The sequence below is a fragment of the Venturia canescens genome, chromosome 5, assembly GCF_019457755.1.
Source record: "Venturia canescens isolate UGA chromosome 5, ASM1945775v1, whole genome shotgun sequence".
Lineage (NCBI taxonomy): Eukaryota > Metazoa > Arthropoda > Insecta > Hymenoptera > Ichneumonidae > Venturia > Venturia canescens.
In genome coordinates this window covers 7,469,060-7,481,438 of record NC_057425.1, presented here as the reverse complement: position 1 = coordinate 7,481,438, position 12,379 = coordinate 7,469,060, and the positions used below count along the sequence as shown (strand labels likewise).

At 42.9% G+C, this 12,379-nt stretch overlaps 1 protein-coding gene and 1 long non-coding RNA gene across 5 annotated transcripts in view; one reads left to right on the top strand and one right to left on the bottom strand.

The window, feature by feature from the left end:
* Positions 1-478: 478 nt before the first annotated feature.
* LOC122410526 (ABC transporter A family member 1-like) overlaps positions 479-12,379 on the bottom strand; it is a 32,532-nt gene continuing 20,631 nt past the window's right edge. For 3 of the 4 annotated variants that reach the window (XM_043418716.1, XM_043418717.1, XM_043418714.1), the window contains exons 7-21: positions 12,213-12,366; positions 11,928-12,114; positions 11,637-11,780; positions 11,251-11,475; positions 10,666-11,124; positions 10,124-10,473; positions 9,627-10,033; positions 8,622-8,882; positions 7,564-7,831; positions 7,154-7,328; positions 6,730-7,066; positions 6,362-6,651; positions 4,823-5,554; positions 3,994-4,333; positions 479-3,758 (exon numbers count right to left, since the gene is read on the bottom strand). In XM_043418716.1, coding sequence (XP_043274651.1) covers positions 3,655-3,758; positions 3,994-4,333; positions 4,823-5,554; positions 6,362-6,651; positions 6,730-7,066; positions 7,154-7,328; positions 7,564-7,831; positions 8,622-8,882; positions 9,627-10,033; positions 10,124-10,473; positions 10,666-11,124; positions 11,251-11,475; positions 11,637-11,780; positions 11,928-12,114; positions 12,213-12,366 — 4,433 coding nt within the window. In that variant the 3' untranslated portion in view covers positions 479-3,654. The remainder of the gene's footprint in view (positions 3,759-3,993; positions 4,334-4,822; positions 5,555-6,361; positions 6,652-6,729; positions 7,067-7,153; positions 7,329-7,563; positions 7,832-8,621; positions 8,883-9,626; positions 10,034-10,123; positions 10,474-10,665; positions 11,125-11,250; positions 11,476-11,636; positions 11,781-11,927; positions 12,115-12,212; positions 12,367-12,379) is intronic. The other variant, XM_043418715.1, reaches the window with a different exon arrangement.
* Positions 10,979-12,224, top strand: LOC122410528 (uncharacterized). Its single transcript, XR_006260971.1, has 3 exons — positions 10,979-11,114; positions 11,283-11,898; positions 11,978-12,224. It is a non-coding gene; the product is annotated as an uncharacterized lncRNA (long non-coding RNA).

Here is a 12,379-nt window from a genome sequence, read left to right as displayed (position 1 = left end):
TTTCGGGTTGAATTTATAGTTTCGTTTACGTGTGGTTCGGTATTGTTCTGGTTATTCAACTTTTTCTTTCTCCGTTGCGGTCTTTCGTTCTAGAATTTTTTGTTTCATCCTGTTTTTAAAATGTTACAAAATTCGTTTTGCAACAAGAAATCGCTTCCGCGTGCGTGATTTTTTAGTTCTTCTCTTCGTGTATGTACATTATTACACACGCATATCAGCGCGTATGTGTGATTATCTCGGGAACGATAGAATGTTTTACAGAATTGTTGATAAAAAATTAAAAAAATAACAGTGATAATGACGATAATTAATGGGTCGTAGAGTTCTTTAGATTTTTATATCGAGTTTTTCAATTTCGCATCATTCTCGCAGTGATTAACCAAAAAAAAAAAAAAAACAAATATTTGCGATCGACGAGAGAATCGATTGATCAGAATATAATTCACGATAAGTCAGAGTGAAAACGAAGAACACCGAATGATAAACGGAAAACTGTATTTTATTCACAAAAAACATTGCTTCGATAGTCTTAAGAAAAATCATTTACAGTTTCACGACGATTTCTCGTTCTGCTTTTTTTCTCCTCCTCCTTGCTTTTTTTCTTCGTTACTACTCATTATTTTGTTGACAAACTCGCATCGGTTAACACGTTCATCCTGCTCAAGCGTCCATAATCCATTCTTGACACTTCCCACCTTCCCCTCCCCCACTCCTAACCTTTTCTTTTTCGCAATTGTAATTTTTCGTAATTGACTAAATTTTATATTACGTTTAAATTAGCTAGAGAGATCTCATGCGCGCACTCTTTTATTTCGTTTTATCTAATCGCAGAATTGCGCGTGCGCACACAACGCCGGTGTACCTAAGTCGTGTGGTTTTTTTTTCCTTCACTTCTCCCACCGCTTTTCCCCCTTTTCATTTAAGTTCTTTCTCTCGAATAATTGTAATATTTATATTTATTTGTATAATATAATGTGATTTTCTGTTTTGTTGGTTGTTGTCAATCTTAGTAACATCGTATTTACAAAAAACTTGCTTTTTATTCTCATTTGTGACAAAGTTTCTCTTTTTTTGTGTTGTTCATTAATTCTTTTTGTTTTTTTGTGTGTTTTTAAAATTTTTTCTTTTCATTTAACTAGCTAAATTCATCGAGCTACAAAAATGTTTCGTTCAGTCCTCTGTTGTGTTTACGACTCGAGATGTCGCGTCGCCGCAACGAACTTCACGAGATTCTCCGAACTGGGCGCTCTCGACCGTATTTTTCATCACACAACAAAATCACTCGGACGATCGTCGCTCGACAATAATTCGACATTGTTTTTCTTTTTTCGCCGAAACTCGTGTTTTTTCCTTCGGTTACGAATATTCTTGTGTAAAAAAAAACAATTATTTAATACTGATAATTATTCCGTCGCGACGATATCCGAGCGATGATTAGTTCAAAAAGTCGACGTTCTTCCGTTGAGGGCGTCCGAATATTTGAGTGTTCGTGATGAACTAATGCGAGCTGTTTGGATAATACGAGTTCGCTTTTCGAATAATTCTGCAAATCCCCGGATAATCGTTTGCTCACTTTAACGTAACACATGCGCACAGCAATGTTTTCCATCAATTTTTTCTAGCCTGTCAAACAGTTTCCCCAACTTTATTCAATATAAAACGATAAACGGTCAAATAATGACTCGAATTTGAGGTTATAAAATTCCGTAAGATTCGTTTGTGTGCGCGAGGCATTCGAATAATGACACGAATCAACGAATATTCGGCGAGGATTTTACGATCGATTATCATCGTTTCTTTTCGTACTGGAAATAACAAACTCGAAGAAAAATTCAACGGAGAAACGTTGAATTTTCGAATGCGAATCCGTGCGAGATATTTCTCGTCTCTCACGGTCGTTTTTCTTCGCATCTTCTTCCTTAATTTTTTTTTCATCCAACGCCCGCGTGTTTTTTTTCTAGTTATAATCCGAGAATTTTCTTAAATCGAGATTACGAAGCGAGATTGAGGAAATCACTATATTCATAGATGCAATATTTCTACCGTGTCAATTTTGTACATTGGAAATTGGTGTATTTCAATTAATTAATGTTGCGGCGTGTTGGGTCGCGTTTGTTGTTTTTTTGCATATATTCACAAAGGAGAGGGGAAAATGATTGATGTTGAGTCGCGAGGGTCTTCGAACGGTAATTTTTTTCAAGTTTCTCTTCGATATCGTTCCTCACGTGATTCTTATCGGACATAATACTTATTCGACTCATTTTCTTTTCTTTCCTTCGAGCTTTTCTCGCGTAACTCTTAACTCAGTCGCGCCCATTTGTAAATTCGTCACGCCCGATTATTTATATAAAGCTCTCGACCGGACATTTTCACGCGTTTATTAACCATTTTCTTCACTTATTTTTTAAAAATTGTTTATTTCTTAGTCTCACGGGAAAAAATCAGAAGGTTTCTCGCACCACTCGAGTCGTGTGGCGCATCGCGTTAAAATTGTGACACGAACGAGGCACATCAAAGTTCGATTTCGACGGTTCGAAAATCGTGTTTTCCCCTCAGGTTTTGTCTCCACGCTCGACCAAATTCTCCGCGTTATCTTCGGAACAGCTGCTCTGATGGACCCTCGGAGACGAGTCGTTATTGACGAGAACCGAAAAAATATTTCGTAATTATTGGCTCATAATCGCGAAAGCTCAACGCCTCGAAAACACTCGCGATTAACGAGAGCAATGCAATAAACAATTTCGTGTCGTGTTTTTCGGCGGATTGTCAAACTCAAGCAAATTTCGAAAGACACTCAGAATTATTTCAAAACGATGACGATCAGCGGCTCAAAAAATTGACTTCCCCCGAGAGCAAGAGTGTCGAGTGACCGAAGTTTATCGCGTTTTAATCTTATTCGATTTCCCGACGAATTTTCTCATTCATTGGAGAGTTTAAAAAAATAATTTTCAAGCCTTCCGGCCCGTATGGAACAGCCCGAAAAAGTGAACTCGTCGCAGGCTCGGGTCCACGATTATCGCCCCCCTCGTTGCTCTTCCCTTTCGGTACTAACCTCAAAAATTGTCTTTTCAAAGTTCGACAATGAATTTTCAGTTTATTTTCGTTCGACGAATCGTCCTAAGATTCCTACAGCCTCGAATCCCGATGGACAAATAACAAAAGACCGGAAACGAGCGCTTTGTTTATCGATAGTGGGGTTTGTTATTGAAATATGATCGCACTACGGCCAGAGCACATATCGAGTTAATGAATAATTCTTTAAGTATCGGTATTGGAACACACTTCCTTCTCCTGGTCCCTCGACCATTTTTTCCCCATTTCACCACTCTCTTTTACGACTAGAGGCCACTCTTGTTGTCCCTCGAAACTTTCCTGCTCTTCGGAATCACGAGGAGCCTCGGACTCTCCGGTTTTCCTGCTGTCACTCCTCGCGCGTCGCTTCTCTCTCGAGCTTTGCGTCGCGTCCTTTGTCCTGCCTCCTGCCTACCGCCTCCCCACCACTTTTTTTCGTCCGTCTTCCCTTCCCCTTCCTCTTCTCCACCGTAACGTAATTCGTAGCTTGGACGCGCAGAGCTCGAAAAAGAGCGGCCCCGCGCGTCACCTGGAATGGGCTATTATCACGACACGATTCTAAGGACTTGTTTCTTTCGCCCGTCATTCGCCGCTGTTCACCTCGTCGTAGTGCGAAAACTTCAGGAACACCTGCTCGAGGGTTGTCTGACTAAAGCTGTACTCCTCGATGTCCAGCTCCAACTTTGCTGCATTTGACAAAAAAAAAAAAATCGTCAAAATAGACTCGTCAGTTGGGAATTTTTTTTTCAAGTGTTCGGAACCGGAAAAAATCGCACCCGAAGTGTTTTACCGAGCAATCGAGTGACAAAGTTATCAAACAATATTTTTGTTTTGGATTCATCGGAAATGAATAGTGAAAGAATTTTGTGGAATACTGGCGCTCCCGGTTTTATGGAATTTGGAACGAAAATTTGGATTTACCCTTTTCCAACTGCGTGAAACAGTCCGCGAGCGATGTCACGGAGTGCTGCGGCACGGCGAAGACGAGCCTGTCAGCGAAGCTCTCCTCAAGAGTGGCGTCCGGAAACATCCCACCAACGAAGTCCTTCAGGCTCGATATTCTGTCGCCCGAAGGCGTCGTCGGGGTACAGTCGCCACCGAGGAGTTTCATCTCGAGCGTGTAGCCGGCTCCGTACAGATTCTTCAAGTGCTGGGTCGAGCCTAAGCATCTCAGCTCGCCCTTCACCATTATGCCGACTCTTGAGCACAGCGCATCAGCCTCCTCCATCGAATGGGTCGTGAGGATCGCCCCTCGTCCACCCTGGACAACAAATTTTCGTCATTTCTCCGTAGTCTTCGGACCTCCGACTGATCGCGATCCTTCGAATCAGTTTTTATTTGAGAGTCCAATTTTTTAGGCCCCACAAAAAATTTGGGCACGCTTTTTGAGTCTCGAGCAAAAAAAATGATGCAACACTGCAAATGAGAGCTCGAAACGAAATCCTTAAAAATTCGGTTTTCATCAGAAAATTCGTCGAAGTACCAACGAAAATGGGAAATTCTTCACATTTTCTTGTTTTTCTTTCTCGTTTTTTCCAAAAATTTCGCAGAAAATTACTTTTTGGGTATTTTAAAAAAAAAAAAAGAAATAAAAAAAAATGCTCGAAACTGAAAAATGTGTTTGAAAAATTCGTGCCGACGAAGACACTAAGAAATTTGATTCATTACAGAAAACTGGTTGAGCGGAGATCAAGGAAAGTGACGAATTCGTGGGATTTTCGTAACCGAGTGAAAGCGGGGAGGATCTGACCTGGAAACTGGCGAGTATGGTGTCCCACAAGAATCTTTTAGACCTGGGGTCCATGCCCGTGCTCGGCTCATCCATGAGGACGACCTTCGGGCCGCCAACCATGGCCATAGCGAAGCTCAGCTTTCGCCTCGTGCCACCGGAGCACTCCTGGCTCTGTTTATCAGCGTGTTCGTGAATCTGGAGGCCGGAGAGATAAAGGTCGACGATTCGGTCGATGTCGCCCCAGGGGACGCCGCGTATCGCGGCGTAGCACTCGAGGTGCTCTCTCACGGTGATGTTTTTCCACTGAGCGTCGTGCTGGGGGCAGTAACCCATTTGCCTGAAGGCTTCGGTCATGTGGGAATTGATGTTGTGACCGCCGATTTGGACGCGGCCGCGGGTCGCGGCTTCTTCGGCGATGATGATCTTCATCGTGGTTGTTTTTCCAGCTCCGTTGTGGCCGAGGAGTCCGAACACCTCGCCGGGTTCGACCGCCAACGACAAATTTCTCACCGCCAATTTCCTCACGGGCTTCGGCTCTTCCTCCCTCTTTGTACAACAGCCGCACGAGACAATCTCGCTCTGACGATACTCTTTTCGCAAATTCTGCACCAGCACGACCGGCGGCTCTTGCACCGAGGACGAAGTTATGAAATTGAAGACGCGCTGACGCTCGTTCTTCACGTCCGTGTCCTCGTGCTCCCCCACGTCAGAATTCTCCATTATTTCTTCGCCTATCGAACCTCCGTTACGCTGCGAACAGAGGACGACACATTTCGCTCTTTATTTATGCTGGGCTTGGGCAAACAATTTTACGGGAAGAGACCACTATTTTTCTTCCAGATTTCAAGCATCTTTGAAAATTATCGTTTCTGACGAAATTCTATATTTTCATTTGAGCTCGTTATTATTCGCGGTAAAGAACAATCGAATTTGCATGAAACTTGATCGCTTCACTTGCTTCGTTGTTCGATTTTGAAAGGCCCGTTTTTCACGGTTATCAGTCCAGTATTTTGACTCGAAACGGACCAGAGACACCGAACAGTTCCAATTAGCATAGTGATAAAAAAGCTTTGTTGGCCGAAACAAATTTCTTTGGAGGAAAACATCGGCTTTGAAACGGACGTGAAAATATTTTCAAGCTGAGGCTGGACGGGGAGCGAATTCTCAAAGAGGTTATTGACCGAAATGACTGAAGTTTTGAAATTCATTCAAAATTGAGTAAAATGTAAACAAAAGCATTAATTCGTTAATCCTAATGATTAACGATTAAGTGACTCGATGATCGAGACTCGAAAGAATCTTTCCATGGTTGCATCCCCGAACGTTGTCCCACAAAATTAGATTCGATTCAACACTCGAACTCGTCTTCCCACTTTACTGCTTTTTAACCAGAACGATTTTGTTTCCAGATATTTTCCGAGTTCTGTTCAGCCTTGCAGTGGTCGACTGGAAACCGTTCGGTCGAAGAGTCTCGACAAATCGATATTTTTCATACTGCCAGGTATTGAAAAAGCCATCGCATATTGAAATATACCCCGGAAGGATGTTTGCACTTACGAGGAAGTATTTGAAAACGTCACTGACGTTGCCCCCACTCTTTTTGATGTCGAGTATGAGGAGAACGAAGAACCAGAGTGGGCAGTGTATGAGAACACTGAGAGCCATGACGATGATCTCGGAGGTCAAATAGTCGGACATGGTGAGGTGGTGGCAGGCGGCGTTGATCGAGCACATGAGATGAACACGGTCGACGTAATAGACAGCAGCGTAGGGTACGTACATGGTATTGAGCAGTGAGAAAACTACGTGGAGAGCAAATGCCGCCGTGCCCCCTTGAAGAGTACCACCTTTCCTTAAAATGTTCCTTCAAGGCTTCTTAAACACTCAGAGACGGGAGATAGCGACAAAGAAATGATAATACTCACCGAGTCCGAGCATGTCGAGTATCATCACGAGGATAAACGGTATGAGACCGAAAAACGTCGCTATATTCGGGAGGATACTTTGAGCCGAGTCCATTTTGTCGAATATGTAACTGAGGCAAGTTGAAAAGAGTATTGACGAGGGGCAGTACAGCATGAGAAGGCCACCGAGGGTCAGCAGTGCCGGAACTTCTTGGAGGGAGGGCACATCGAAGAGAAATATTATACCGAGGATGCACAAAGATATAAACGACATCAGGCCAACGAGGACGATGAAGTATGTCAGAAAATACATTTGGAATGAGAGACCATTGACGCGAAGCTGATTTTTCGTTTTTATCTGAAACACACAATTGGGAATGTGTCAGTCGCTGATGAGAGCTTTTTCATTCGTTTCGTAATCAATGAAAAATGCCTTGCTCCATACCTCACGATCGTAAACCATGTCGACTGCCAACGTAATCGGTACGAGGACGAAATCCATCCCAATAAAAAGTGACGAACTCGCTATGCCGATGTTGAATTCCTGGGGCTGTGAAGTCTGCTGGAACGGATGGGTTTTCACCTCGATCGGGTATTGAGTACTCGTTCCCAAAAGAAGCCTGAAAATTTTCGTATTCTTCGATCAAAGGGTCTCGAAAACGAGCATTTTTATTTCCAAGTTTGCCCTATTTTATTATTCGTTCGAATTAGCCGTAGGTCGATTGAGCGAGGAAAAAAAAGGATCTTCCAACGCGCCGACGATCAATTATTCAGAACAAGGAAAATCGTTTGAGGTGACAGAGAATTTGTTATTCCGAATCGTATCCTTGAGCTGTTAATATTTATAGAAATTACCTGTGATACGCGTTCGAAAGAATATTCATGAAAATGGGTAGCGAGTGCTGCATCGTGTCATTGTAAATGAGAGTTAGATTTATCCTGTGTCTTTTGTAGTCGTCGATGTTAAACGCTGCCATGTGCGGACTCATGTGGAGCAGAGCCGACGTATTGCCGTCGTATTCGACCAGAGTTTCGACGCTTTTGCTGATGTGATTCACCAGAGGCGATATGTCACGGTCGGAGCTGTTCGTGTACAGAATTCTCGTTTCCGTACCGTAAGTGTCTGAAAAATGGATTGATTTTCCAGAAAAGAAACATTTTTTCAAAATTATACGTCAGCAAACACGAAAGTTGTGATTGTGTGGTTTAACTACGATTTTTCGTGCTTTGCGGTCGAACTAAACTCTGGTAATTCGATTGTGTTCATTCAAACATTCAGAAATGCAATCTCGTCGGTGAAATTTTCTGTTATCTGAAGTCGCGTTAATTTTGCGAGTAAAGCGCAGGAAAACGAGTTCGAATTTTGCAAAATTATACATCAGCCAACGACTAAATTCTTTCCAGCATTATTCAAGTTTTCTTTGCCCTTTATCCTCGAATTTTGACGTTTCTTCATTGTTTCCTCGTTCGGTTCCCACTCGTTGAACTTTCAGTTGAATTCAATGACAAAAGAGTCGATTTATTGCTCTCCCAGGAGAATAAGAAGCTCTGAATTCATTTCACTGATGCAAGAAATCGAGTTTGAATGTTTTATTCAAAGAATGTTAAACTTAGAGACAAGCAGTGCAAAGAGTGAACGATCAAATGAGAATGTTAAGTGTATGACCTTGAAACTTTGCAAGTGTAATATGGAGTCTGTCTACTGAAACATAAAAATGTTGAAAAAATTTATGATTTTCGTTTTTGCGTACTTAGCACTCGAGATTTTGAGGTGTCAAATGTTCAATTATTATTTTTTTTTGTTCAAGCAACTACAGTGAAAAGAAATGGTGACGTTTGGTCGACGTGATTATGAAAACGGTCCTCCATCGGTGACAAATCGTATCAACGTGAATGCAATTTTGCTGACTTACCGTTGTTCAGCTCCAACGATTGCATCTTTATATCAACGGTCTGTATGCTGTTCATGTAGAGACCGAGAACGACGAGAGCGAGGGGTGCAACAATCGTGAAATACAACAATTGAAGATTTCTGCATAGCCTGAGCACGCGGAGTCTGAGCATGGCGTAAAGAGTCTGGAAAAAGTTAGGCCTTATCTTGATCGGGTCCAAACCGAGCCCGAGAATCGTCGGAGTCTTGTCGTTGTGAAGGCAGTCAGGCAAATCACCGGTTCCTTCAAAAGAATCATCAGCATTCAGAACAACGTGGAAAATATTGTTCGACGGGACAGTTGGCGTGAAAATTGAGAAGATTCGATGGAGGGAATTTCGTTCGGAGAAGCGAAATTTTCTCGTACGCAAACGCAGTTGACTGAGAAATAAATTTTGTTTGTCGAACTAAAGCGAGTTACTTGAACGAAAATTTTTGAAATTCCTTATGGACGAATCAATCAAGAGTGACCGGAGCCAAATAATTTTGATCGAATAATTAAATTATTAATTTCACATAATTTTTAGCTTCTGCAATAAATATTTTAATCTCAATTATCAGATTGATCGAACGGTTCTCATTCGGATAAGTAAACAAGTATGCTTCGATGCTATCTTGTTGCATTAACACGAATTTGTGGAGCTGCACCAAAGCTTGTTTTAGCACATCCAAATAATTGAAAATATTTTGTTGCCCTCGTCGACCTAAATGTGTAGACGGAGAAACGAATTTTATTTCGATCAACAAACTTCATTTCTCAGTGTAAAATGAATGTATTTATGTCCAACTTGTTGGAGTTTTGAGCGATCGGTTTTGAGATAAAAAAGGGTGAGCCCAAGCAGAAAAATGGTCAAAATCGACTGATCTTTTTTCATCTCAATCGGTCGTGAGAAACGTTGACTGAAGAAAGTTTAAAAAGGAACGAACCGAGTTGGATCTTCTCAATATTCTCGCAACGAGACTTGAAACGGAGATTTAATAAACTGACCTTTGACCTGTCCGTCAGGTTGAACAGTCGCACCCTCGTTCTGGAGGCTCTGGTAAGAAGTGCTCTTGGATTGAAGCGACAGTGATCTACTGAGTGCACGATTTCGTACCATTTTTTTCGAGAGATTATCCATCGTGCACTCGGTTTCGTCGTCCTTCTCCAGATGCAAGAAAACTTCCTCCAGAGTGGTCATCGAGACTCCGTAACTGCTGATGCCGAGTCTGCTCGTTCTCGTCTTTATTTCGTGCTCAATCGCCGAGAAGAGAGGAGCAAAACTCTCCACCGAGTTGTGAGGAAGTATGAAGCTCAATTCGCGACCGTGGCGGCGAGCTTTCTCGGCTTTGGCGACGTGGGACGTTACGAGGCGAGTTATCGCGTGGATTCGTCCGTTTCCTTCGAGTACGAGCCTGGAAATTGAAGGGTTCGTGAGAGAGAGAGAGAGCGAGTTCTCGAAAATTCTCGTCGATATTTTGGAGCCTCGATGAAGCAAAACTTACGTTAAGTGATAACCAATTCCAAATTTATTTTTAAGGAACAACGAGCTTCCGCAACATCGAAGTTTCCCTTTGCTAATCACAGCTTTTCTGTCCGCCAGGATATCAGCCTCGTCCATGAAGTGGGTCGTCAACAAGATCACTTTGCCGTGTCTCCTCGACTGCAGGAACGACCACATTTGCCTCCTCGAGTAAGGATCGACGCCGGCTGTTGGCTCGTCGAGGATTATGATTTTCGGATCCCCGATAATCGCTATGCCGACCGACAACTTCCGCTTTTGTCCACCGCTCAAATACTTTGCGAAAGTATTCGCTTTCTCGGTCAAATCGATGTCTTTCAGAGTCTTTTTCACCTGCGATCAAGAGAAAAACAAAATCAAGTTCGCTCGACAGTATTTTCGTAAAAAGTTCGAGCCGATCCTTCGATTCGAGCTCGGAAATCGATCGCTCGCGATTTTCGACTTCCCGGAATCTCGAATTTATCAAAACCACTCACTTTTCCTTTCACCCCATGAATCTAACGATCAACTTTGATTTTCACTCACTTCCATGTCAATCATCGACCTCGGGATTCCTCTGACAGCCGCAAAGAATTCCAAGTGTTCGCGGGGCGTTAAAAGGTCAAAAAGAATATCGTGCTGCGGACAAACGCCCGTCATGCTCCTTATCATCTGCATGTCGTTCGAGTCCCTAACGTCGTAGCCAAATATCAACGCAGTTCCTGCAGTGGGCGAGGTCAAGCCGGTGAGGATATTGAAGAGCGTCGTTTTACCGGCTCCGTTGTGCCCCAGGATCGCCGTTATTTGGCCCTCGTATATCGTCAGATTAATCCCATTCACAGCTTTTATTTCAGGCTTACGACACTTGTGATATGTCTTGTACAAATCCACTATTCTGATCGCTTCGCGACCTTTCATTTCTCGTACTACCGGCTCCACGTCGCGGTTCGCTTCCTCTTCCGGTATAAACGAATTCGATTCTCCGTTCGACGAAGGTATTTGTTGCTAGATTCATTATTTTCACAGAAAAATGTCAAATTAATGGCTGTTGGATCCGAGCTTTTCGGACAGTACTCGAAACTCGACGAGATCGCGAAAATTCGCGGCAACAAGTAATCGAATTGAACTCACTCGCTGGACTTTCTTCTTGCACCAAAATCCAGGGGTGAAGCAGAACCACGCTGGCCTTTTGATTCCGTACTCACTCGGTACGACCGAGTCGAGATAATAAGCCATTAAAGCGTACAGAAATATATCAAGAGTCATCATGATGAGGCTCCCACCGAAAGGCATTCCTGGACCGGACCAAAGATTGTCAAAGTTGACGCCTTCGCCTTGCAGATCCGCGACCAGAGCCTTTGAGACAAGGGGAAAAAGAATTGCTGCACTTTTACGAATCACAGAGCAATCGAGAAAATTAAATAAGAATAAGAATTTTAATACTTGAATTTAAAAATTTGAGACTTCAAGCAAAATATCTTTTCCAGGTAGCTCCGGGCGAGCAGCTTTTCCCGTACCTTGTCCATAGCGAGGGCGACTCCAGTCGGGCTCAAGAGCGAGACGACCCAGAAGGAAATGGAGCTCGAATCGTCGACGAAGACGTGAATGAAGTACATGAGGCTGAGTATCGTGACTGCAAAATTTCCGAGAACCCCGGCAGTCTATAAAGGAGCGGTTAAAGGAGCTTAATTAATGAGCCGATAAATACTCGCAGCGAAAATAACGAAATCGATGCAGCGATTATTATTTATGGGACATTCCGATTCTATATTGGAAAAAGTAAAAATAACGCGGCTGTCAATTCTCACCCGAGACTTGTCGAAGAACGGCGTGATCATGAAGGCGAACATTATTACAGAAAAGCTGTAGAGCACCACGAGCAAGAAGATTGGCAAAAAATGAGTATGCTGGAACATCTGGAGGGTGAAGAGCAAAATAACTGCTACAGCCGAGAGCAGAAATACGAAGATCGCGTAGATGATGAACCAGGACAACCTGAAGTCAAATTCAGTCCCACGAGAATCAAACGATTGGAACTTTTATTTTCCATCCCCTTCTCGTTACTTTCATTCGAGCAAAAACGTTTCGTTTACCAAAAAACTGAATCCTTCAGGCCCATTATCTTCATTCCTTCCTTTATCTTGTTCTCCTTCTCTCCGACGATTAAAATCAGAAGATAAGTGATGAATTGGGACAACGCCATGACCATGTACAAGGGGAACACTACCCTGAACGCCACCATCCAATCTGCAAGAACAAC